The sequence below is a fragment of the Argentina anserina genome, chromosome 2 (genome assembly GCF_933775445.1).
Source record: "Argentina anserina chromosome 2, drPotAnse1.1, whole genome shotgun sequence".
NCBI classification, from domain to species: domain Eukaryota; kingdom Viridiplantae; phylum Streptophyta; class Magnoliopsida; order Rosales; family Rosaceae; genus Argentina; species Argentina anserina.
In genome coordinates this window covers 20,019,518-20,043,765 of record NC_065873.1, presented here as the reverse complement: position 1 = coordinate 20,043,765, position 24,248 = coordinate 20,019,518, and the positions used below count along the sequence as shown (strand labels likewise).

Here is a 24,248-nt window from a genome sequence, read left to right as displayed (position 1 = left end):
CGTGAGGCCCACAAAGAGGGTTAAAAGACAAAATTAACCTCATCTGAGAGGAGCAATGTTTTTCCCGCCCTTTACCTTGAGAAAAACACCCAACAATTCCAATTTTGGTGCCAATTTCCCCTCCATACTCCTTAATTTGTGTCTCTTATCTAAACTAAAGAACTACCGCCAACCAGTCGACCACAATCTGATAAAACCTAGATCAATCTCATTTTCTATTTTTACCCTAGCACTTGTTAAACTAACAGAATAAATATAGAAATTTATATGGAACATCTCATTTCCACAATCTCATAATAATATAGAAACACATAACTTAACGAAATTCAACTACATGTACCATTAGTTCTTACAAGCAAAAATCATGGCAGATCAACATAAAATGTGTCAACTAATGATACTTAAACATGTATTTGAATTTCGTTAAGTTATGTGTTTTTATATTCTTATGAGATTGTGGAAATGAGATGTTCCATATAAATTTCTATATTTATTCTGTTAGTTTAACAAGTGCTAGGGTAAAAATAGAAAATGAGATTGATTTAGGTTTTATCAGATTGTGGTTGACTGGTTGGCGGTAGTTCTTTAGTTTAGATAAGAGACACAAATTAAGGAGTAGGGAGGGAAAATTGGCGCCAAAATTGGAATTGTTGGGTGTCTTTCTCAAGATAAAGGGCGGGAAAAACATTGCTCCTCTCAGATGAGGTTAATTTTATCTTTTAACCCTTTTTGTGGGCCTCACGTACTTGCCACGTCACCAAGATAACAGAAAAGTTGAAAAAAATTAACGGAAGTATTTCAATGATAGCAATACTAGAGTCTGGGTATCACATTGGTACGATTAAGAGTTGAAGTATCACATTGGTAGGTACACCAGAATTGAGGGACTGTTGGTGAAAAAAACTCTTCCTTAAATGTTTCTTCTCATCTTTGATCAAACCAAGTCTACAAGTCCCGACTGCCGAACAGGACTCATCTAAATATATGTTCTTGGTCAGTTTCTTAAAACCCTAAACCATGGAAGTCCTACCACTCTATGAGCTCAGCTACTCTGATCTCCTACTTGTGTCGTCAAACGATGTTTCACCGGAAGAGTTTGGAAGGGTGGAGTCAACTAGGAAAGCTATAATGGATGCTCTAGGGCCGATTGGCCCAGGCCTGCTGTCCATCACTGAAGTCCCGAACGCCGCCGCTCTCCGCCGGAACCTCCTCCCTCTGGCTCGCAAGCTCGCCCTTATGGAACCCAATCACCGCAAACTCATTCTCAAGGTAAGCCTCTGTTTCGAAAGACTATCGATTCATAGTTCTTGTGCCAAAGTAGTGAATTTGTGTGTTTGTTTAGGATCACAGATTGGGGAGTGATGTGCCTTTGAAAAACCTAGAGAGAAATGTTTCATCTTTCGCTATGCAAATCAAGTATTCAAATGATACTGAAAATACCCAATTGAATTCAGAGCATGAATTTGTGAGTGGATATGAGGATCTTGGAAATGCGTTTAGAGAGTTAGGAGTTTGCATGGTGGAACTTGGTCTTAGATTAGCTAGAATTTGTGATAGAGCCATTGGTGGCCAAGAACTTGAGCAGAGCTTATTGGAATCTGGCATTGCCATAGCTAGGCTTATACACTATCATTCAGTTCTAGAGAAAACCTTATTGGTTCAGGAAGCTAGCCCGAAAAAGGGTGTTAATTCGAAGAGGATCCGGACTGGTGATGAAGTTAAACTGTCTGATGGCGATGATTTTAGTAATCTCTGGCAACAATGGCATTATGATTATGGGATTTTCACTGTGTTGACAGCTCCATTGTTTGTATTGGCTTCTAATGCACAAGCACCAGAAGAAAAGGAGCAAGAATGTGCTTACCCACATGGGCATACTTATTTGCAAGTATTTGATCCAAGCAAGAACAATGTGTTCGTGGTGAAGGCTTCTCCCGAGAGTTTTATCATTCAGGTTGGAGAGTCAGCTGATATCATATCGCGAGGAAAGCTTCGTGCCACCCTTCATTCGGTTGCTAGGCCTTCCAAGTTTGAACATCTGAGCAGAGAAACTTTTGTTCTGTTCTTGCAGCCTGCTTGGAACAAAACATTTTCAACAGAAGATTATCCCATGAACCAGATCTCAGAGGCTTCTACGGAGATGAAATGTGGTCGGAAAGCAGTAGGCTAACTGAAGAAATACAGAAAATTGTACCACCTCTGGCAATGCGATTGAAGAATGGGATGACATTTGCAGACTTCTCGCGTGAAACCACCAAACAATACTATGGTGGCACTGGTTTGCAGTCGAACAGAAAACTGGTCTAGCAAATTTGTACTGCTAATTCTAATTTCAATCTTTTCAAATGGATTCTTAATCATACTTTATCTTCATATCAGAAATGCTGAGCTGCAAAGCTTAAAAAATTAAGAGGCTTTCCTTATTCCCGTACTGATCCACTAATGGTTATTGCTTCTACAAACTTATTGCTACTATTTAATATTTACTATGAATGTTTCTCAAGTACTTCCGTTGGAAATTAATAGAACCTTACATACATTAGCATTTCTGCTACAATTGCAGGCAAACTTGTCCTACTTGTATGGACGCAACTACAGTAGTATAAATAATTTTACTTGATTAAAAGTTTAAAACTTCTCTCTTGCTCAAATTTTTTTTTGACAGACATGTAGTAGACAATTGCAACTACTAAACCCTGAGGAGCACCCTGCTATATTCTCTTTATCGCATTGGGTTTTTGTGTCATTGATTCCAGTAAAGCAAAACAGAGTCTGCAAACTCTGGCCGTAGAAATAGTCTGATGGGAATAGTTCAACTTTGATTCAGGCAAATGTGGTAGCAGGTCTCTTCTCGACGGCAGTGAATGATTGTTTCCTATCTCATTTGTTTATTAAAGGGCATGCATGGCTATAATCTATGACGTCGGAACCCTTTTGCAAAAGCTCTACAAGAAAAAAGAAAACGAAAGCTTGCATGGTAAAATAAACACAGATAAACCTGGCAACAAAATGTGGTGTATGTGATTATAATCATGTAAATGAAGCAAAAGGAATAAAAGGGTGTCCCAATGAGTCAAATAGCGATTAGCTAAGAAACAAAGTAAGCCTTACAGGTTAAAAAAGAAGGCTGCTCCGATGTATTCTTTCCCGGCTTTTGATCAGAAAAGTTTGCAAAAGAGGTCTGTAATTAACGATGAAAAAGCCAAAGTAGAAGATGATGACGTGCGCAGGCACGCGCATTTTAGCACAAGTCCCTCTCCGGTGAGCAGCTTTGTGAATGGAGAGAGAAGAGAAGGAAGCAGGAGGGGAATGAGGGATATGGTTTTGGTTTACAGTTTGTCTTGACCTCGTATCATGTCGGGCTTTGACGTTGCCTACACCTTTGGCTTAGGAAACACATTTACTCATGCTCTTCAGCATCTTCTGAGTACTGACATCTCATTCTTATGTTATGTTCCTCTCCCTCTACGAGTCTATGTCACCACCACTCCAACTAGAGCTTGATTAAATGCTTCACTATGAGTTCGTTGTTAATACAAACCCCTTCTTTGCATTTCCTAGATGCTCGGATTCTATAATGTAATGCAATGATTCAAACAGTTTATTCTTTATATCTTTGCACAATAGTTTCTTAAATAATTATTTATCGATTGATCCAACGAGTTGTACGGTTCAGATTTTGATGATCAGGAATTCTATGAACCTATGAACCACATTAAACAATAAGTCGGTATCATTGACACAGTTTTTATTATTATTAACACACCTCATTTTTTAAATAATTTTTTATTACAAATTACCACTGTAATATGACTTCTTATAGACAGGGTGTGCAACAAAACAGAGTACGATGACTCAATTATAGTACATAGAATTATAAATGAGTAACATTCACTTTTAAGTTTCCCTAGTTGTTAATGCATGTGATGGATTTAGGTTAAAGCTTAAAGGGATTTGGTATGCTGAAAAAAATGGTGTTGAGCACCTTTGTTTTATTTGGGTGTGTGTGAAGACTCAACTAGTGAAGGGGGTTGATAAGTTTCCTATCATTTGAAGAAAGGATCCCTAGTGAAGACTCACCTTTGTTTTATTTTTAGCAAAAGCCCCTTTGAAGAAAGATGATTAGTCACGTGATCAAACTAGGTCCAAAGTTGTGCCTAAAACCCTAAAAAGGATCCCTAAAACCTCTTTGTGGACAAGTATCCCAAAGTACAAAATTGCTTGCTAGTCATTCTCTAATTATAGCTTGTCTTCCAAATCTCCATATAAAGCTCAACTTAAAACACCAACCTGACCAAAGTACTTCACGAAACTTCAAGATTCAATTTGACCAATTGACTATTTAGTGTTTGTATATATATATATCCCTCTCCAATATGTTGATCCCCAAAACTCACTTCTTCTTCTCATCATATTCAAACCCACTTCCCCTGTGTCACCAAACCCAAGAAAGAACCCACCTTTCATGGAAGAAACACTCCCAATGCTAAGCTCTCGCCGGCCGGAGCATACTCCGGTGGGTCTTGACAACCTCCCCAGAAGCCCAAGAGTCCCAATGGAGTTCCTCTCAAGGTCTTGGAGTGCTTCTGCTTTTGAAGTCTCCAAAGCTCTGGCTCAACCCCCTCCTCTTCCTCCATGCATGAACTCTTCTAAGTCCACCCTCAGTTCTTCTTCTTGCACCACCACCACAACTGCTTCTATACCTGAAGACGTCGCCGGAGAATCTGAAGAGACTCCAGTTCTGTCCGGGAATCAGTTCTACTTTGCTACCTCTGCTACTTCTCAGCTAGTCCTTGACCGCATTATGTCACAGTCCATGAGAGAGGTGGCTCAAACTTTGTTAACAGTCTTTGGATTTGTACTTCTCCATTTATTTGTGATTAAAGTTGTTAACTTTCATTTGGGTTTTGTGGGTTTTGGTAGGAAGTATCACCATTAACATCAGGGAGGCTTTCACACAGCTCTGGACCATTGAACACCGGAGGCTCATTTGAGACTGATAGCCCTCCGGTTTCTCCATCGGAGGAGTTCGACGACGTCATTAAGGTCTTGTTTCTTCTTCTTCTACCCCTCCTCTGTTTCTGAACTCTTTTGTTTTTTCTGAAGATCATATAAATATTGTTAAAACCTGCACTATACTTGTCAAAGAAGGAAACACAGGGGACCGATGTACTCACCTCACCTCTGCAACTCTGTTTCCTTCTGTCACCCACAGACTATCTGATACTCTCTGCACTGTTTACTGTTCTAGTTTAGTAAATTTTTTATAGTAAAGAAAAAAATTGCTTTTTTTCCTTTCTCTTCTTTCTAGGATGAAGAAGCCTTTTCTATGTTTCCTTTAAAATTTGGAAAAGAGTCTTATCAACAAGCTGGGCATTATTTTCCTTGTTCAAGACTTCAAGTCAAAATAGAAAAGAAGTGGAGACAAAGATTTAAATCATCGAGGCAGTGAGATTGGATTTTTCTCTGGCTCTAGTCCAATCCAGGCTCTCTGCTTGAATTGAAATGAGGGGTGGTGTGTGAAAATATATTAACTCTTATAGCATCAGTTTGGTAACTGAATGGATTTTTCTCTGGCTCTAGTCCAATCCAGGCTCTCTGCTTGAATTGAAATGAGGGGTGGTGTGTGAAAATATATTAACTCTTATAGCATCAGTTTGGTAACTGAAATCTCTGTGCCCAGTTATGGTTCTCTAGATATTTGGCTCTTTTGTTTTTTGTAAGCAAAGCCATGGTTGGACTGTGAGAAATGAAACTTACTACCAAGCAAGATGCATGCCACTGATGGCAGTGATTCTGAGCTTTGCATAGTCTCTCTTGTCTTTAAGTCTTAACTCATATGTGATTATGATTAACCTAGTTGAGTAGTTGAAGACAACTACTTCTGCCAAGTTTCAAGTGCCTTTCTGAGTTCTCTTCCTGTGTGATTATGTACAGTTTTACTTGTCACATAACCAAGACAAAGATATTTCCTTTGTCTCTACAAAAACCTTTTCTCTCGTAAATTGAATTATGTTTATACTTTGATCACAGTGAAGATGGGTAATTAACTGTCATGCTAACTGTGGATGCAGTTCTTCCGCAACCACAACAGCATAAATCAGCTGTTCAACAACGGCAGTCGAAGCAGCGCTGCAAATATTAATACTACCCCTGCTACTGGGGGATCCAAAACAGTTGGGAGGTGGTTGAAGGATCGAAAGGAGAAGAAGAAGGAGGAGACCAGAGTCCACAATGCCCAAGTTCACGCTGCAGTTTCAGTGGCTGCAGTGGCTGCTGCTATAGCTGCCATTGCTGCAGCCACAGCGGCTTCATCTTCAACCCCATCAAGAAAGAACAATGAGCAAGCGGCCAAGACTGATATGGCCGTGGCCTCTGCTGCTACATTGGTAGCAGCACAGTGTGCTGAAGCTGCAGAAGCTATGGGAGCAGAGCATGACCATCTTACTTCTGTTGTAAGCTCTGCAGTCAATGTTCGCTCACATGATGATATTACCACTCTCACTGCTGCTGCTGCCACTGGTAACAAGCTTTTGCTAATTGCTAGACAATTTGTCCCCTCCATATACATTAATCAATAGAGTTATGTGCAGCTTTTGCTAAGTTATACTCTAAATGATAATGTTGCATTGTTTCAAATAATTGAATAATTGAATGCCTCCAAGTAATTTAACAATGCTCTAGAAAGTAATTTAACAGAATCGTTGTGTTGATTTTGTGCAGCTTTGAGAGGAGCAGCAACACTCAAGGCCAGGGCAATGAAGGAGGTGTGGAACATAGCAGCAGTGATACCAGTGGACAAAGGAATGGGAATTGGGGTCTGTGGTAAAGGTAATAACAACAGTAATAGCAGCTTTAGCAGCAGTGGAGAGCTTGTCCCTGCTCCCAACACTTTTCTTGGGGCTTCTGATCAAGACCTGCTTGCTAGGGGAACTGAACTCCTCAAACGCACCCGGAAAGGTACTCCCAAATCAAGCGACTCTCCTCAAATCTTGACTCTTTTACTGAACAAGTTTTGGTTGCACCTTTGCAGGTGATCTTCACTGGAAAGTAGTTTCTGTTTATATTCATCGCACAGGCCAAGTATGATCCTGAGTTCAGCTACAAGACTTCATATACTATTTAGCATAGTCTATGCAATAACTGATTTACTATTCATGATACTGTCTTTTATAGGTGATGCTGAAAATGAAGAGCAAACATGTTGCAGGAACATTCACCAAAAAGAAAAAGAGTAAACACTATAGCTATGCTTGGTTTTTCCTACCTGTATCTGTTGCAGCGTTCTAGTGTTGTTGTACAAACTATATTGCAATTTGACAATTAATAACATAGGTTTTATTTGTCTTTTGGAACATAGATGTTGTGTTGGAAGTGTGCAAGAACATGCCGGCATGGCCTGGAAGGCACTTGTTCGATGGTGGAGAGCAGCGCCGATACTTTGGTCTAAAAACAGAATCGCGAGGAGTTGTGGAGTTTGAGTGCAAGAATCAGAGGGAACATGATGTCTGGACTCTTGGAGTTTCTAGGCTGCTATCCATTGTAGCCGAGAGAAAGAACGTGCATTAATATGAAGGAACTCCTAGCAGAGTAGCAGCCTTGTAATCTCTTGAGTAGAAGGTAGGTGAATGATGTTAACCTTGTTAGGTGATATTATCATGAGCAAAATTGCAAAAGCACTGAACTTTAGTATTAAAAAGCAGATGTACAATATTGTGACATGCTTTTGTGAAAATATATATTGCTTAGTTTCATATTTCAATTCAGAAACATAGTTAAGGCCAAGCTAAGTTAAAAGACCTCATGACATACACTAGCATCATCTTCTGAATAGAGCTGAATCAGCATGTGGTTGGCAATATTGAAGGCCAGCGGATTGCTCACCAGTTTTGCAAAAGAAGTTCAAGAAATTAGTTTGTTATTTTCATTTATAAGACAAATATATCATTTGATTCATTTCTATGACCATGCTCCAGTAGAATCATACATATTGTTTTGATCTATCTTTCGTGTCTTTAGTATGTAACACACATATCAAGTAGGGGTGGACAAATTGACCCGAAAATCGAAAAAAACCGGACCCGAACCCAAACCGAATCCGAACAAACCGAAACCCGAATCAAACCGAACCGAAAATTAAAAAACCGAACCGAACCGATTCTATTTGGGTTGGGTTTCGGGTTCAATCCCTTAGAAACCGAACCGACCCGAACAACCCGAAGTCAATGGTCAACGTTACAAAACGACATCATTTTGTCATATTTATAATTTTACATTATTATTATTTTTTTAATAAAAAATAGTGTGGTCGGCCTCACAGTCGCACATAATTTCTAACCTAATTGACCTAATGTATAAGAGGCGCATTATTTAGCCGTCTTGCTTCCTTCATAATGCGATAATTTTATTTTAAACCTAATATAAATGTTATGATACATTAGTTGACACTTAGGAAATCGCCAACTCTAATTCGAAATATGATCGATCGACACCAGCAGATGTGATTGGTATATATATTTAGGGACACCGTAAAAATTTCGTCCGTTTTGAACATGGTTTGACCGTTCGTACCTACGGTTAACTAAAAAAGAGGTGTTTTCACATATTGAAACCCTATTGACCGGGGCTTTGCCAAATATATTTTTTTAGTGCGACCGTGCATGATAGATAACAAAAATTAGGTGATTTCAGATATGCAAACGGCTTTCGGCGTTCGTATATTTGTAATAGGTCCTCCCTTATGGCATAATAGTGGTGTTTTCGATTTACCAAAAAATCTGACGATTAAATGAGGTCCGAATTGGATGAAATTTTTATAGGGTCACTAAATATATATACCGATTACATCGGCTGGTGTCGATCGATCCCTAGAAGTTTCCTTCATATAGTCGCTTCATAATGCGATAGTTTTATTTTAAACCTAATATAAATGTTATGATACATTAGTTGACACTTAGGAAATCGCCAACTCTAATTCGAAATATGATCGATCGACACCAGCAGATGTGATTGGTATATATATTTAGGGACCCCGTAAAAATTTCGTCCATTTTGGACATGGTTTGACCGTTCGTACCTACGGTTAACTAAAAAAGAGGCGTTTCCACATATTGAAACCCTATTGACCGGGGCTTTGCCAAATATATTTCTTTAGTGCGACCGCGCATGATAGATAACAAAAATTAGGTGATTTCAGATATGCAAACGGCTTTCGGCGTTCGCATATTTGTAATAGGTCCTCCCGTATGGCATAATACTGGTGTTTTCGATTTACCAAAAATTTGACGGTTAAATGAGGTCCGAATTGGATGAAATTTTTATAGGGTCACTAAATATATATACCGATTACATCGGCTGGTGTCGATCGATCCCTAGAAGTTTCCTTCATATAGTCGCTTCATAATGTGATAGTTTTATTTTAAACCTAATATAAAGGTTATGATACATTAGTTGACACTTAGGTGATCGTCAACTCTAATTCGAAATATGGTCGATCGACACCAGCAGATGTGATTGGTATATATATTTAGGGACCCCGTAAAAATTTCGTCCATTTTGGACATGGTTTGACCGTTCGTACCTACGGTTAACTAAAAAAGAGGCGTTTTCACATATTGAAACCCCATTGACCGGGGCTTTGCCAAATATATTTCTTTAGTGCGACCGCGCATGATAAGTAACAAAAATTAGGTGATTTCAGATATGCAAATGGCTTTCGGCGTTTGCATATTTGTAATAGGTCCTCCCTTATAGCATAATAGTGATGTTTTCGATTTACCAAGAATTCCGACGGTTAAATGAGGTCCGAATTGGATGAAATTTTTATAGGGTCACTAAATATATATAACGATCACATCGGCTGGTATCGATCGATCCCTAGAAGTTTCCTTCATATAGTCGCTTCATAATGCGATAGTTTTATTTTAAACCTAATATAAAGGTTATGATACATTAGATGACACTTAGGTGATCGTCAACTCTAATTCGAAATATGGTTGATCGACACCAGCAGATGTGATTGGTATATATATTTAGAGACCCCGTAAAAATTTCGTCCATTTTGGACATGGTTTGACCGTTCGTACCTACGGTCAACCAAAAAAGAGGCGTTTTCACATAATAAAACCTCATTGACCGGGGCTTTGCCAAATAGATTTCTTCAGTGCGACCCCGCATGATAAGTAACAAAAATTAGGTGACTTCAGATATGCAAACGGCTTTCAGCGCTCGCATCTTTGTAATAGATTCTCCTTTATGACAAATTAGTGGTGTTTTCAGTTTACCGGAAATTCTGACGGTCAAACTAGGTCCGAATTGGATGAAATTTTTACATGGTCACTAAATATATATACTGATCACATCGGATGGTGTCGATCGATCCCTAAAAGTTTACTTCATATAGTCGCTTCATAATGCGATAGTTTTATTATAAATCTAATATAAAGTATGATACATTAGTGGACACTTCAGCAATCGATAACTCCAGTTCGAAATATGGTCGATCGACACCAGTAGATGTGATCAGTATATATATTTAGGGAACCCGTAAAAATTTCGTCCGATTTGGATATTGATTGATCGTCCATACTTATGGTCAAGAAAAAAGGCGTTTTGACATTAAAATCCTCATTGACCGAGGCTTTGCCAAATGGAATTTTTTGGTGCGACCGCACACAATCGGTGACAAAAATTAGGTGATTTTCATATATGCAAACGACTTTTAGTGTTCGCATATTGGTAATGGGTCTTCCCTTATGACATAATAGTGTTGTTTTCGGGTAAAAACCCATCGGGCTTGCGGGCCTCGGTGAGCTTTTCAGATCCACGGGCTAAATGATGAGGCATAAGTCAATTAGGTATGAAATAATCATTAGACTATTAGTTTTTCATCTTTATGTTAAATTTTATACTTTTAAAATTAATATATAATATTACGTATTTTACATACGGGTAAAACCGAAAAAAAAACCGAACCGTACGGGTTGGGTTGGGTTGTGGGTCACAGTCTCTAAAATAGAAAAACCGAACCGAACCGAACCGAATTTAAAATTTGGGTTGAGTTATGGGTTTTGTCCAAAACCGAACCGAATGGACCCGTGTCCACCCCTAATATCAAGTGTCAACTAACTTACCAATAATTTTAAAACTTAAACCAGCAATTTCACTTGTGATTACTGGATGCCAATGATTTATATAGGTGATGACTACACATTACAGAAGGAGTATGGTCTTAACTAGTTCCTGCAAACTTCTATCCAACTCATTAGTGGTGCTCAATGTCCACAGATTTTCCTCGATTACTAACTAGTTCTTCACTAGCTCCTACATACTACATTTTCTTGTTTACTGTATTATTCTCATAATCTTGCCTCACTTTCCTATGAATCCTTCATAGAACAATGCACCAAACAACAAGTTAGCTCAAAATGAAAACAAAGCCAACGTTAAGTCTTATGAATCGTAGGCACCCATACCAGTCGGTTTTCACATTGGAACAAGAAAGGGAATGTGTGAATGAACAGCAACATGAGTCAATGGAAATAAAGATTCCGTGGTAAATAGAACCTAAAGTTATCCACGAAGTATGTCAAGACGAAACAGTACTAGGTTTGTTTGGTGCAAACAGCCGGGACAATGTGTTTGTTTGGATTTGTGTGATTATATAGTGAAGGCTGCGAACTAATTAGCCTCGGGTGGCTTGGTAAAGTTTATCCTTGATCAATCTTCATCAGTCCTATAGTTACAGCATTATGAATAAAGGTCAAATTAAACAAGAAAAGATTTGGGTGAATGTGGAAAGTTGTTCATTTATCTAGTTATTACGTTCTCAAGGTTCCTTTAAAAAAAACCATTCTCAAATTTCTCCTAAATAGTAAATAGAGACCATAACAAAGTTGCATCACTCGTCAAGTTTCACTTGCCAAGTAATGTATTATTTTGCTATTAAGAGCTAATAACAAAGAAGTAATTCTTTTGCTGAACTACCTACTAATAATGTAGTTCTTTACCAAAGCAATTTACCATAGTCCCTTCTTTAACATGTACTATTCTCATTATGGTTTGGAAAATTTTCAAGAGTAGTACATGAAGTTTAACCCACTATTAATTTGAGTACACCAAATATTAAAACATTAATTCTCATACATGAACTAGAAAGTTCCCCTTAAGATAAGTTCACCACGTTAATTAAGTCGTTAACTCTATATAAATATTCATTCGTTAAAGGGTAGATTAGTAAGAGTGCCTCTCAGACTCTCACTCAGACAGTCAGACCTACCAATAAAGCGCCTTCCCCTTCTTTCTTTTACAGAGAACCAAACTCATCACTCCCTCCCTAATCACAATCACTACATGGAAGCTAATTAAATTTACCGACCATATTTTATTTACTCATTTTGTGTTTATCTTTCTAAACTCATGACATGTGTCTAATTGAGATAATAACTTTGAGTTGAGAAAAAACATATGACATGAGTTTAAAATAGTAGACACAAAGTGAGCAAATGAAAAGTGGTCGACAAATTTGTTTTCGTTACTACATCCCTTCTGCTTTCCAGATTCACGCCCACTAAACTATCGTTCTAATTAAGTCTTACCAAAAACCTACCTAACCCATCCAGACCATCGATCTGGTGATCAGTCTACGACCTGAAATCTACAATGTGGAAGGGCCTCAACCCAGTCTAGAACTTGAGTTCGTTGTCAACGACCCAAACAACAAGGATTACGAGGAGTTTGAGATTGAGGTTCTCCTACAGCAATAGTGCCACCGCCTGTAAAATCTACTCCATCGGGAGGGAGGGTGAAGTTGGATTACTTGGAGAACTTGGCCTCTGTCTCCGCCGCAACAACCATTCGCTACTGTGGTGGTCGAGAGTAATGGAGTTTGTTTTCATAATAAGGAAAAGTCAGTGTGGTAGAGAATGGTGATGAAGTTAAGGGTGGAGGTATCTACAGTACGTGGTGTTGTCATGCTGGTTATGAGCAGAAAAAATTGTGAAAATGTGATGAAAGGCGAATAGATGAAGAGGGTGTCTCTGACCATTTTACCCTAAAGAATTGGATAGCTGTCATACAACTAAAGACGTTACTAACGTCATGCACTTGTATTTAGTCAATAACATAACATGATGTCTTAAAATTCATGTTTTAAGACCTAATGTACCAAAATTCATAGTGGCCCAAACTTCATGTATATAGCGTAAAATTTTCCCTTATGGTTTTTCTTTCCTAAGAAATATGCGCAAAGTGCAAACATTAATATACCAAAATAAAGCTTTAAATGAACGCAAAAGCCAATCAAACCCAGGCACGCATATCGCTAACAAATTTTGGCAAAGCTACCAAAGATATACCTTGAAACAGTGGGCATCCCATCAATTGTTCACAGTTGAAACAGAGAAGGTGAAGTATAGATCAACTAATGTTTTAAAAAGCGAATGCGTACCCAATGCGTTTTTTTAAGATCATTGAGCCTTAGAACTTGAGGCGCATAAGGCGTAAGCCTTATGTTATAAAAAATTAGTAGTTAAATGTGTAAATATATAATTATACACATACAAAAAGAACAAATATACATAAGAGCTTACTAATTTATTGCATTTAGATATAATGAAATTCATAATCCAAATGTTTTAGATAGTTTTCATCAAATTAAACACATTATATAAATAAATATAAAAAGATACTTAAAAAGATTATTTTCTAAGGGGCAGTAAAATGCGTAAAAGGCGTAAAAAACGTAACATAAGGCGTAAAAGGCGAGTCTCGGTCTCTAGACCGAAAAACAGAGGCGTTATGTAAGTAATTTTAAGAGTTTTTTAAAACATTGAGATCAACAGCAATCTGAGTCAAAGGAAATAGTGTTTCAATAGGTACAGAGACCTACAAGTAATCTTCCATTTAGAACCTGCATTAGTTGTTTGTCATGACTTTCACAATTTTACCTAAACCATAACTAACCAGGACCAAATTCACAAAAGAAGGCTAGCTATGAATCTCAGTTACGCAGCATCTTAATTCTCAGCTATCAATAGCTGTGATCAAACTCAGGAAGAGGTTGATCGCATCCAAGTACAGCCCAATTGCAGCGATTACATACTCATCATACTGGTGGCGCTTGATCAGCTCATCCGTGTCGTAGACAACGTAGCCACAGAAGATGATACATCCCACAATGCCGAATATCATATGACTGGTTTTCCCCAGGGGGTGGAAAATCTGCAACATACCAGATAAGATCATCAATACATGAATCCAACGACGATTAACAACCCAAACAACGAAACCGTGTCACGCATAAGAATTGGAAACAGCCAGAGCTTACAAGGCAGGCAAGGCTCAATCAAGGAATTCAGTCCACAATATACCTGAATCAAACTAAACCCAAGAAGAACAATCAAAGCTGCAAACAGAAAGGGACCAAGGAAGCTGAAATCATAGCCTCTCCTTGCAGCCCAGAAAGTATACAGTGTGAAGGTGACGAAGATCACAACAGTCAGACCCCAAGCCTCCAAAAGTACCTTCTCTGTTTTCCAATTCAACAGATTACACAATGTCAGCCAATTGGAATAGATATGCCCAAAAATCACTACACTGCCTACATTACATGTATCAATTGATCAAACACAATACCTGCAAGAATTCAAAACCATGTACAAATTCTAAAGATAACTATCAAATTCTAACATTCCTCTTCAAGAATTAAAAAAAAAACGTGTGATAATTCCAAAGAAAACTAACAACTTAACATGATGATTATGATTAAGAGCATAAATTACAGAATCAAAACGCAAAAGGATTGTGATCAAGAGCACAAACCTTTAGTATAAGCACAACCCGCTCCAACTATGACTCCCATCAAGACTGTGAAAAGCCCCATCAGTATGTAATTCACCGGATGCTTCTTCCCGTAAACGAACAAAGCAAAAAGCACTGCGATTAAGTCAAACATTGGTCAAACAAACACCGAAGCCCTAATTTTTCCACTAAGAACCAAAAAACCCTAACGAAACCGTCAAAGAATTACCGGCGAGGGAAAGAACGAAGACGGTGAGGATGACGCCGAGGCCGCCGGAGGTTTTGGCGAGGAAGTGGGCGACGGGACGGACCAAATCGATTGCTGCGGCTACGGCGGCGGTGATGAAAAGCTGGACGGTGAGGATGGCGTAGACCTTGCGAATGAATGCCCAGCGGAGCTGCGGGTTCTCAGTCATGGAGGGGTAGAGCTGGCGGGCTGCTCCGGCCTCGAGGTCGAGGTCTGTCTCGGACTTGAGATTCGACGGCGTGATCGCCATGGATGTTGTTGTTGCTTAATCGGAGAGAAGAGACTGGAATTGGCCACCGGTGCTTTTGAAAGTGCGGGAAAACAAGTGGGTTTATAAAGATGAAATTTGACCGACTAAAAATGAAAAGGGAGGAAGAATGTTAACTTCTTTATCTTCTTGCGGTATTTTTTATTTATTTTTTAATATTGTTAGTTTTGTTATATGCGGATTGCACTGAAATTTAAAGTCTCGTTAAGTGTAGAAGGATCGGACAAATTTATCTAACTTAAACTTTAAGTTATTTCGTACCGAAATGAGTATTTCTATCTTTAAGGAAAGACGTGGGAATGAATTTGAGTGAGGACAACAAAGGAGCATTTAGGAAAAATTGCATTTGGTATGTTTACACATCTGAAATAGAAACCAATTGGTCTTACTCTTTAGCTGTGTACCTTTAGTACGTAATTACAGTAATTAAGCATGATTTTTATATAAAATACAAAAAGTAGGGTGACTAGCTTTTCAAGAGAGCAGAAAATTGGGTGTAGATCCATATAAGCCCATGTCGCTCATAATATGAAATGGTTCGAAGCAATGAGTTACTGCCTACGATGTATGGAAACTTCACCGGAGGTCCGATTCCCACTCCGAAATCAGAATCAGAATCGGAAGTGCTTGAAAGTTTGATAGAAGCGCGATTCCGAAAAAGTTATTTTTGGGAGTACAGCGGAAACGCACGTTTCCAGTTTGGAAGCGTGTTGTCACAATTAAAGAGAAAGCACGAGGACAATTTAGTTATTTTTCTTCACTTAATTTCAAAACACTAATATGATTGAATCCATTATCCTCTGAGTTTTCTCGTTGTTTCTCCTTCAGTCCTCATTCTGGATAGGATCCAATTTACCTGAGTCCTATCAATGATCCACCAAAATCGAGGAACAAGCTACCGTCACTCTTGAAGAACAAAAGGTCAAAAACTATCTGAAGGTATGCCAGTCATCATTTTAGTTCCTGGTTCTCAAATTCACAAAAACTTGTTTTCTGAGCAGTTTCTACTTAAAATGACCTACAAACTTCAATATTGATACGATTGGGCTGATTTTTTGCTATGTTTTAGAGGAGACAAGGGTGAACAAGTTTACTAGACAATGTTTTTCTTTTAGAGGCTCTGATCAAAGTTTTGTTTAGGCTTGCAATCTGACTGACGTGCAACGATTGAGGGAAGCTTCTAGCATAAAAGGTAAAACTCGTTTCTTTGCTAACTCTTGAGAATTAGATTAAATAGTTTGATGAATTACTTGAGAATTGAGTTAAAGTGTTTTGAGGCATTTAGTTGAGAATTGAATTTACTTGGTTCTGCATTTGTTTTTTTTGTAGAAATATGAGTCAATCCAGTACACCTTTACATATATAGTTCTGAAGGTAGTGTAAAATGCGGCTGAACCATCCAATGTGGATGATAAAGCTCATTTGTGGATTTATGTTAATAAGATTGAGAAGTTTCCTGGGGAGGAACTTGGAGGTTTGAATGCAAATTTTGCAATATAATATATGTTAGTAGAGTTGTGACTCATATGTTGAATGAGGGTGTAAAATGAATTAAAGGTTGTTTTAATTTCAGTTCTCAACAAAGAGCTAATATGAGAAAAGAAGTGAATGATTGCAACATCAGTTCTATTTGAGTTGTTTAAGATTAAATTATTTGAATTTGAGTTGTTTGAGACTATTTGAATCTAGAACCTAAAAGTGTTGAGATAATAACTTTGAATTGTTGTAATATTTGTTATATATATATATATTATTTTATTTTAACGTTTCCAGTACGTACCAACTTCCAAAATAAATAGAAAAAAAACACTTCCACGTATTCGCACCCGATTTCATGTAGCTTAGGTTACTGCTACTGTTTTTCCAACTCTGAAGATGAGTTTATTCCATTATTTAATTCTTTACTAGTTCCTATCTACTATACTTCATTCTTTAACAAGCATAAATCTCATTATCTTGCCTCTCTTTCTTGTGAAACCTGCTTCATTGAATGTACGTACCAAACCACAAATTTAATGGCACGTTTACTAACTTGGAATGGAACTCATCAAGAATGGAATTTATTAGGAATGTGAGATAAAATGGATTTGGATGTGAAGATTTATTGAACTGTTTACTTTCAACATGAAATTAGAACATAAACAATACTAATTACGATTGATGTTGTTTACTTACCATCAGAATCAGAATTAAAATTAATTTGATTACTGAAATACCCATATATATCTATGAAGTTGCTTATTTCTTCTACCAATCAATAATGCTACTGTGCTACACCAATTGTTTTTAATCAAAACGACATACAAATACACTAATTTTCTTTTCCTTTAACACCCAATAAGACAAATCAATTCCAATTAAATTTCACTTATCGATCATGAATAATATAAATAAAAGAAAAAAATTAGAAAATATTATTAGAAAATAAGACGAACTGACCTTAAGTACTCCCGTAATATATATGTGGTTATTTATTTGTGAGGTTTAACAACATTATATATATATATATATTCTTAATTTGAGTTGGATAATTTAGAAATATTCTCAATTAAATTAGGATAGTTTAGGTAACAAAAATTGATATCCGAATTGATGGAGAAATTGACAATGATACCCACCTCTCTCATTAGGTATCAAGTTAGGGATTTTGAGAGGAATCAATTCGTGATGAGGAGGTAAAACCCATATTCATTTTAATTATTTTATGTATTAGTAAACGACGAAATTCTCATATTCCGTAATCAATTCATCTATTTTCAATTTCATTTTACGTTAGTAAACCTGCCATAAAACTTAAAATGAAAACAGAGCCAATCAAACCCAGGTACACATATAGCTAACAAATTATAGCAAAGCTACCAAAGGTACCTTGAACTAGTGGACATCCCAGTCACTCAGTCAGGTACGCATTTGATACAGAGAATGTAAGGACGTAAGGTGTAGACCAACAGTAGTTAAAGGAGACTATGTCTCAATGGTAAACAGACCTACAAGTAATCTTCAATTTAGACCATTCATTAGTTGTTTATCATGACCTTCACAATTTTTCCTAAACCATAACTAGGACCAAATGCACAAGTGAAGGCTAGCTATGAGTCTTAGTTAAGCAACAGCTTGTCAGCTGATATTAGCTATGATCAAACTCATGAAGAGGGTGAAAGTATATATGTACAGGCCAGCTGCAACCACTAGGAACTCATCATCCTGGTTGCGCTTGATCAACTTATCCGTGTCAAAGACAATGTAGCCGCTGACGATGATGCATCCGACAATGCCGAATATCATATGACTGGCTTTCCCAAGAGGGTGGAGAATCTGCAACCAACCAGATATGATCATTGAGCCTTTACCCCAATAACATTCAAGAACTAAAAATCTGAAACACACAAACGCATACGCATAAGAATTAGGAAGAACTGAAAACAGCAATAGCTTAAAGGCAGGCAATAAATGCCTCAAGCAAGAGAATTCAGTCCACAACATATATACCTGAATCAGAATAAACCCAAGTAAAACAGTGAGCGCTGCAAACAGAAAGGGACAAAGGAAGCTGAAATCATAGCCTCTCCTTGCAGCCCAGAAAGTAAATTATGTCAAGCCGATGAAAACCCCAACTATCAGACCCCAAGCCTCCAATAGCACCTTCTCTGTTTTCCAATGCATCAAATCAGTGAAATCACGTACACAATGTCAGCCAGTTCTTCAAGAAATATGTAATTATGTACAGATTGATCAAACCAATTACTTCAAGAAATGAAAACTATGTACTGATTCCCCTTCAAGAATTGAACACTATGTACTAATTCCAATGAGAACTATCACAAGTCAACTTTATGATTATGATGAAGAGCACCAACCTTGAGAGTGAAAACACAGGCCAGTCCAATTATGAGGCCCATCAAGACTGTGAAAAGCCCCATCAGTATGTAATTCACCAGGTGCTTCTTGGCGCAAATCCTCCAAGCAACAAGCACTGCGATTAAGTCAAACATTAGTCAAACACCAAAACCCTGATTCCACAAGAACAAAAACCCTGACGAAACCATCTCTACTGACAAAAAATTACCGACGACAGCCAAGACGACAACGGCGATGAAGACGCCGAGCCCGGCCTTGGTGCCGACGAGGAAGTGAGCGACCGGACGAACCAAATCAACGGTGGCGGATATGGCGGCGGTGATGAGTAGCTGGACGGAGAGGATGGTGTAGACCTTGCGAATGAAGGCCCAGTGGAGCTGCGGGTTCTCAGTCATGGAGAGTACAGCCGGCAGGGCGCTCCGGCCTCGAGGTCCAGGTCCGTCTCGGTGTTCGGGTTCGACGCCGTAATCGCCATCGATCTTTGTTGTTGCTTAATCGGAGAGAAGAGACTGGAATTGGCCACTGGGTGCTTTTGAAAGTGCGGGAAAATATTTGGCGTGTGGGTTTATAAAAATGAACTTTAACCGATTTAAAATGAAAGAGAGAGAGAGGAAGAAGAACGGTAGCTTCCTTCTTTTTCTATTGTGGTGTTTTCTAAGTTTTAAATTTAAACTCATAAATTCTTGATACATATTTCTATTTAATAATAATTTAAATAACATTTTATATGTATTTTGAATGATCAAAATAGATACATGTAATAATTCAGAAAATTTAAAAATAAATTAATTTATCAAAATTAAGATTTTATTTTTGGAAACAATTAAAATAAGAAAATTTACAGAGAAATTTAAATTAATATATATTATGATGGAAAATTAAGCGGGAGATTCAAACAATCAATTCATTCCTTAATTTTCACCGAAAAATATCATTTCTATTTTTAGAGTCTCAAATAAGGTAATTCATGAAAAAGAATTATGATTTTTCATCATTCATTAAATTTCATCTTCATACATTCTTAACAAAGAAATGTTCATCTTCTTCAAACAATCAATTTATCTCTTTCTCTTATATATATATATATATATATATATTCTTCATGTTGTTTATCATTTTAATGGTTAAAGAATTAAAAAAAACAATTGCAATCTATAATGATTCGTAAGAATAAACAATAATCGATATGAACATCTATAAGATTTTAATATATATATATATATATTAATATACTAATCACTATAAAAAATACTCTTGTATATCTAAATAATCACGTATTTTGTGATTTTTTAATTCAAGGTATTTTAGGTTTTTTTATGTGGTGTATTTAGTAAAACTATTGGAATGAGAATTGAAACAGGTGATGTATTAAGTATGTGTGTGTATTAAGAGATTTGAGGTGTGTATTTAAAATCTCTCTTTCTAAAATTTTACTTGTTTTTTTTTAATTTTGATAAGTTATACGTGGACTCCTCTGAAAATTAAAGTCGCGTTAACTATTAGAATGATCGGACAAATTTATATAACTTAACAGAAATGATCATTTCTATATTTAAAGAAAGACGTGGGAATGAATTGAGTGAGGAAATTAAAAACAGAGGAGCATTTAGAAGAAATTACATATTTGGCATGCTAGGAGTATCTTTAACGGCCTTTATATTATAACTTTTTAGATATTTTAGAAAATGTGTTTAGAGCAACTTTAGCAATACTAGTTATATTTTTTCTTTTCAACAAAAAAGCTATAATTTAGTTAAATTTCAACCAAAATAGTTTAAAAGTCATTTTGGCTATCCAATTTAGAAATACGTCTACATCAGTTCTCTCTATTTTAACTTTTTTTGAATTCAAAGTATTTCTTACAAACCTAAAAAGTATCATAACTTTATTTATAAATTATATATAATTCCCTACAAAGAATGTTTTAAATTCAAATATTTTAACTTTGATCTATCTCGCTAGACAAATTTATCTAGTAAGATAATTTAAAGTTAAAGCAAAGTTATAATAGTCTAGGGCAGCCACTAATTGTTTTGTAAAAAAACTAAGTATGATTTCTAAAATATCTTAAAAGTTATAATAGTCTGTTGAAGACGCTCTTAGCTTTTTATGAAAAATAGGGGTAGCACTAGACTCTCTACTATAACTTTACTTTAACTTTGAGCTATCTCACTCAACAAATTTGTCGGACGAGATAGCTCAAAGTTAAAACGTTTGAATTTAAAACATGCCTTGTAGGGAATTATATACTATTTATCAGTGTTCTAAAAAGCGGTCTAGGCGGCTTAGGCGCTAGGGGTCACTCACCGCCGCGTTTATTGACTCGGCGGTCATCTGTGGCGTTTTGTGAATTAGGCGGCCGCATAGGCGGTCTAGGCGTAACTATTCAGTCTTAGGCGATCTAGGCGGTCAACCATTATTTGACATTAAAAAAAACCTTAAAAGGCCGCAACTCTCACTCTGTCTCTTTTCTGAAATATGAATTTCATCAATAGAAAAAGATAAAAGAAATATAAATATTAAGTTTGAGTCCGATACTGAAGGAGTTAGGGAATAATTTGGAGAGAAAAAACTTGAGATTTAGTATTATTGCATTTGTTTCATTATTTATCTTTTCTTCAAATAATTTTTTATGGACGTTTTACTTAAGTTATTGTGAATTTAGACTATTTTAAGTATTTTTAAAATTAATATTAAACATTATTATATAATTTTAATCATTAAAATAGTTTAAATATATGTATAAAAATAAATAAATATTTAATAATTCGAAACCGCCTAGGTACCGCCTATGTGGCCGCCTAACCGTCTAGGTAATAAGAGGTGGTTGTCCGCCTGCATACCGCCTAGCGCTTTTTAGAACCTTGCTATTTATATATTATTTAAACTGTTCCGGGAGAATTACTATTCTACCCTTCTATGTGTCTTAGCCTAATAGGTTTCCTGTTAAGAGATAGATTAGCATCTCCGTAATAGATTAGGACTCCGAATCCTACGGGATTGTGGTTTTGTAATGCCTATATATAGGCCCCCATATCATTCAATAATACACAATTATTTAATCCTGAAACACGTTATCATCACGTTGCTCTAAAACCCTTAACTTTTAGAGCCCTAGAAATTTTTTCTCTTCTACACCGCCGGCCACCGTCGTCTCTGGCCTCCGACATCTTCTCGTCGACGTTCCTCGTCGGCGCAGCCCCTGCTCCCCGTCGCTGCAGCCCCGCTGCCTCTGTACGCAGCCCCGCGCGCAGCCCCTACATGCTGCTCTCGCAGCCCCGCGCGCAGCCCCTGCATGCTGCCCCTACATGCTGCCCCCGCAGCCCCGCGCGCAGCCCTGCCCTGCAGCCCCCGCAACGCAGCCCCTGCATGCTACCCCCGCACGCTGCCCTGCATGCTGCCCCTGCCCCCCGCGCGCAGCCCCTGCATGCTACCCCCGCAGCCCCGCACGCTGCCCTGCCCTGCAGCCCCCGCATCACAGCCCCTGCAGGCCCTGCTCACAGCCCCTGCATGCAGCCTCCGCAGCCCCGCAGGGTCTTTTCCGCATTCGCTCCGCAAAAATATCTTTTTGCCCCGCAAGACCCCGCATCAGAGGATTCAAAATTGCTCTTCCCGCATATATACGCAAGGAACGCGAACTGCACAAGCAAACTCTTTGCTCAAGAGAAGCTACTCCCGTCTTCTCTACCCTTTTGGGCCTATGGCCTGATGAGCCCGATAGCCTTTTGGGCCTTTAAACTATTTCTCTTTTTCTCCTTTTTCTTTTCCTATTGCTTATTAAATCATTTATTTGCACGTTTTCGTTTTCTATCTATGTTTCGCATGCTTGTATAGGAAAAGTGATTACTCGTCGTACTATGGTGATGACATTCATGCCGAGATGGACGATACTTTTGCCATCTACATACGATTCCGATCGTATCCTCCCAAGATTTTTATGTCATCGGACGAAGATCGAAAAAGGAATTCAACAAGCAACTTCATACATGACGATCGATTTGCAGAGCAATTTACTTATATGCGGTCTATTTGGCAGACCAACAAGTATGTTTTTCTTAAAGTTGCTGCTTTTGAAGATATATATATATATAAATTATCGGGCGCTATTAGCCTTTTTCATGTCTTCTTTTCCGGCCTTTCTTATAACGCCGATGAGACCAAAGAGGGATATGATTCCCCTGTTGGTCGACGTTTTTCGTGTGACGGTCCTGGGGGAGTCACGTTATTATTTAAAAAAGAAGATATCGATTTCGTGTGGTCGCCTGAGTGCACCGCTGTTTTGGGTGCGATCATGAGAATCGCCGATATGCATCGATTATTTTGTGACCATATACATCACAACTCTTCTAATTCCGGTTACATACTTGAATAGTTTCGATTATTCGAAACCAATACAACCCTCGTTTCTCATGGATGCGTCGTCATTGCGACTGTTGTTTGAATGTTTGAGTTTTCTTAAACTCATGTCTATAAACGATAATCCCAAGGTCTACGTACTCATTTATTTGAGTTGATTCATTACTCTGATGCAGCACTATTTGTTGACAAAAGATCCCAAAAATAATGAATTCTATGGGACACACTTAAAAGTGATTTAATAAATGTCTATGACGACGTATTACCAGAGTTGACCTTGAAACATGCTCCACATCCGAGAAACACATGTCATTTATTGGCACCTGTATCTATTTCTCGAGGGAATTTTAGAGATGGAAACGTAACATTCTTCCATTCTCAAGTAAGCACATTTTTTAGCCTCAGACTAAGGCTCCGCCCAATCAGATATGCAAGATTTTGTTGCTACAGACTTTTGATTAGTCAATCTATTTTGACTATGTCTTCTGCTTACTATTTTTCAAGTATGACGTTGGCATTGCCATGATTATTGCTCGACTTTAGCTTAAGTCGTCTATTGGAATTGGAAGCTTGTTTGTGTTGTATTAAATATTGGCATATTCTATAAAATCTCTCGTATTTCTTGTTTACAAGATTGACTCGTGAGAATTTTATTTGCCTTGGCTTAGCATGCATGGTCAACGTTGCAACTCACGTGGTTTTTAAATTGGCCGCTTTTGG

General features: G+C 37.7%; 4 protein-coding genes across 4 annotated transcripts; 2 read left to right on the top strand and 2 right to left on the bottom strand.

Moving 5' to 3' along the window:
• Positions 1-912: 912 nt before the first annotated feature.
• LOC126782480 (uncharacterized) lies at positions 913-2,346 on the top strand. The gene is made up of 3 exons (XM_050507737.1): positions 913-1,269; positions 1,343-2,118; positions 2,160-2,346. The coding sequence occupies exons 1-3, from the start codon at positions 1,018-1,020 to the stop codon at positions 2,305-2,307; spliced, it is 1,176 nt and encodes a 391-aa protein (XP_050363694.1). The 5' UTR covers positions 913-1,017; the 3' UTR covers positions 2,308-2,346.
• A 2,025-nt stretch (positions 2,347-4,371) lies between these two features.
• Positions 4,372-7,762, top strand: LOC126782984 (VAN3-binding protein). Its single transcript, XM_050508357.1, has 7 exons — positions 4,372-4,825; positions 4,924-5,046; positions 6,075-6,522; positions 6,724-6,960; positions 7,034-7,083; positions 7,177-7,234; positions 7,361-7,762. Exons 1-7 carry the CDS (start codon positions 4,466-4,468, stop codon positions 7,567-7,569), a joined length of 1,485 nt encoding a protein of 494 aa, XP_050364314.1. The 5' UTR covers positions 4,372-4,465; the 3' UTR covers positions 7,570-7,762.
• Positions 7,763-14,022: 6,260 nt separating this feature from the next.
• On the bottom strand, positions 14,023-15,296 carry LOC126784138 (protein LIFEGUARD 4-like). The gene is made up of 4 exons (XM_050509624.1): positions 15,029-15,296; positions 14,821-14,934; positions 14,370-14,527; positions 14,023-14,220 (listed from the first exon to the last, which is right to left on the bottom strand). The coding sequence occupies exons 1-4, from the start codon at positions 15,294-15,296 to the stop codon at positions 14,023-14,025; spliced, it is 738 nt and encodes a 245-aa protein (XP_050365581.1).
• A 2,975-nt stretch (positions 15,297-18,271) lies between these two features.
• On the bottom strand, positions 18,272-19,647 carry LOC126784137 (protein LIFEGUARD 3-like). Its single transcript, XM_050509623.1, is given in 5 exon segments — positions 18,272-18,629; positions 18,804-18,959; positions 19,172-19,287; positions 19,381-19,572; positions 19,575-19,647. Coding segments are annotated over 5 exon segments (735 nt in total). The 3' UTR covers positions 18,272-18,431.
• Between the last annotated feature and the right edge of the window lie 4,601 nt (positions 19,648-24,248).

Excerpts from the sequence above, each read along its gene's own strand:
- LOC126782480 (XM_050507737.1), top strand. The coding sequence starts at position 1,018 with ATGGAAGTCCTACCACTCTATGAGCTCAGCTACTCTGATCTCCTACTT. Across the intron at positions 1,270-1,342 it reads ACCGCAAACTCATTCTCAAG|GATCACAGATTGGGGAGTGA; the intron begins GTAAGCCTCTGT and ends GTGTTTGTTTAG. Across the intron at positions 2,119-2,159 it reads GAAGATTATCCCATGAACCA|CAGTAGGCTAACTGAAGAAA; the intron begins GATCTCAGAGGC and ends GTGGTCGGAAAG.
- LOC126784138 (XM_050509624.1), bottom strand. The coding sequence starts at position 15,296 with ATGGCGATCACGCCGTCGAATCTCAAGTCCGAGACAGACCTCGACCTC. Across the intron at positions 14,935-15,028 it reads CTTCGTTCTTTCCCTCGCCG|TGCTTTTTGCTTTGTTCGTT; the intron begins GTAATTCTTTGA and ends ACTTAATCGCAG. Across the intron at positions 14,221-14,369 it reads TTGGGTTTAGTTTGATTCAG|ATTTTCCACCCCCTGGGGAA; the intron begins GTATATTGTGGA and ends GGTATGTTGCAG.
- LOC126782984 (XM_050508357.1), top strand. The coding sequence starts at position 4,466 with ATGGAAGAAACACTCCCAATGCTAAGCTCTCGCCGGCCGGAGCATACT. Across the intron at positions 4,826-4,923 it reads TGTCACAGTCCATGAGAGAG|GAAGTATCACCATTAACATC; the intron begins GTGGCTCAAACT and ends GGGTTTTGGTAG. Across the intron at positions 6,523-6,723 it reads CACTGCTGCTGCTGCCACTG|CTTTGAGAGGAGCAGCAACA; the intron begins GTAACAAGCTTT and ends GATTTTGTGCAG.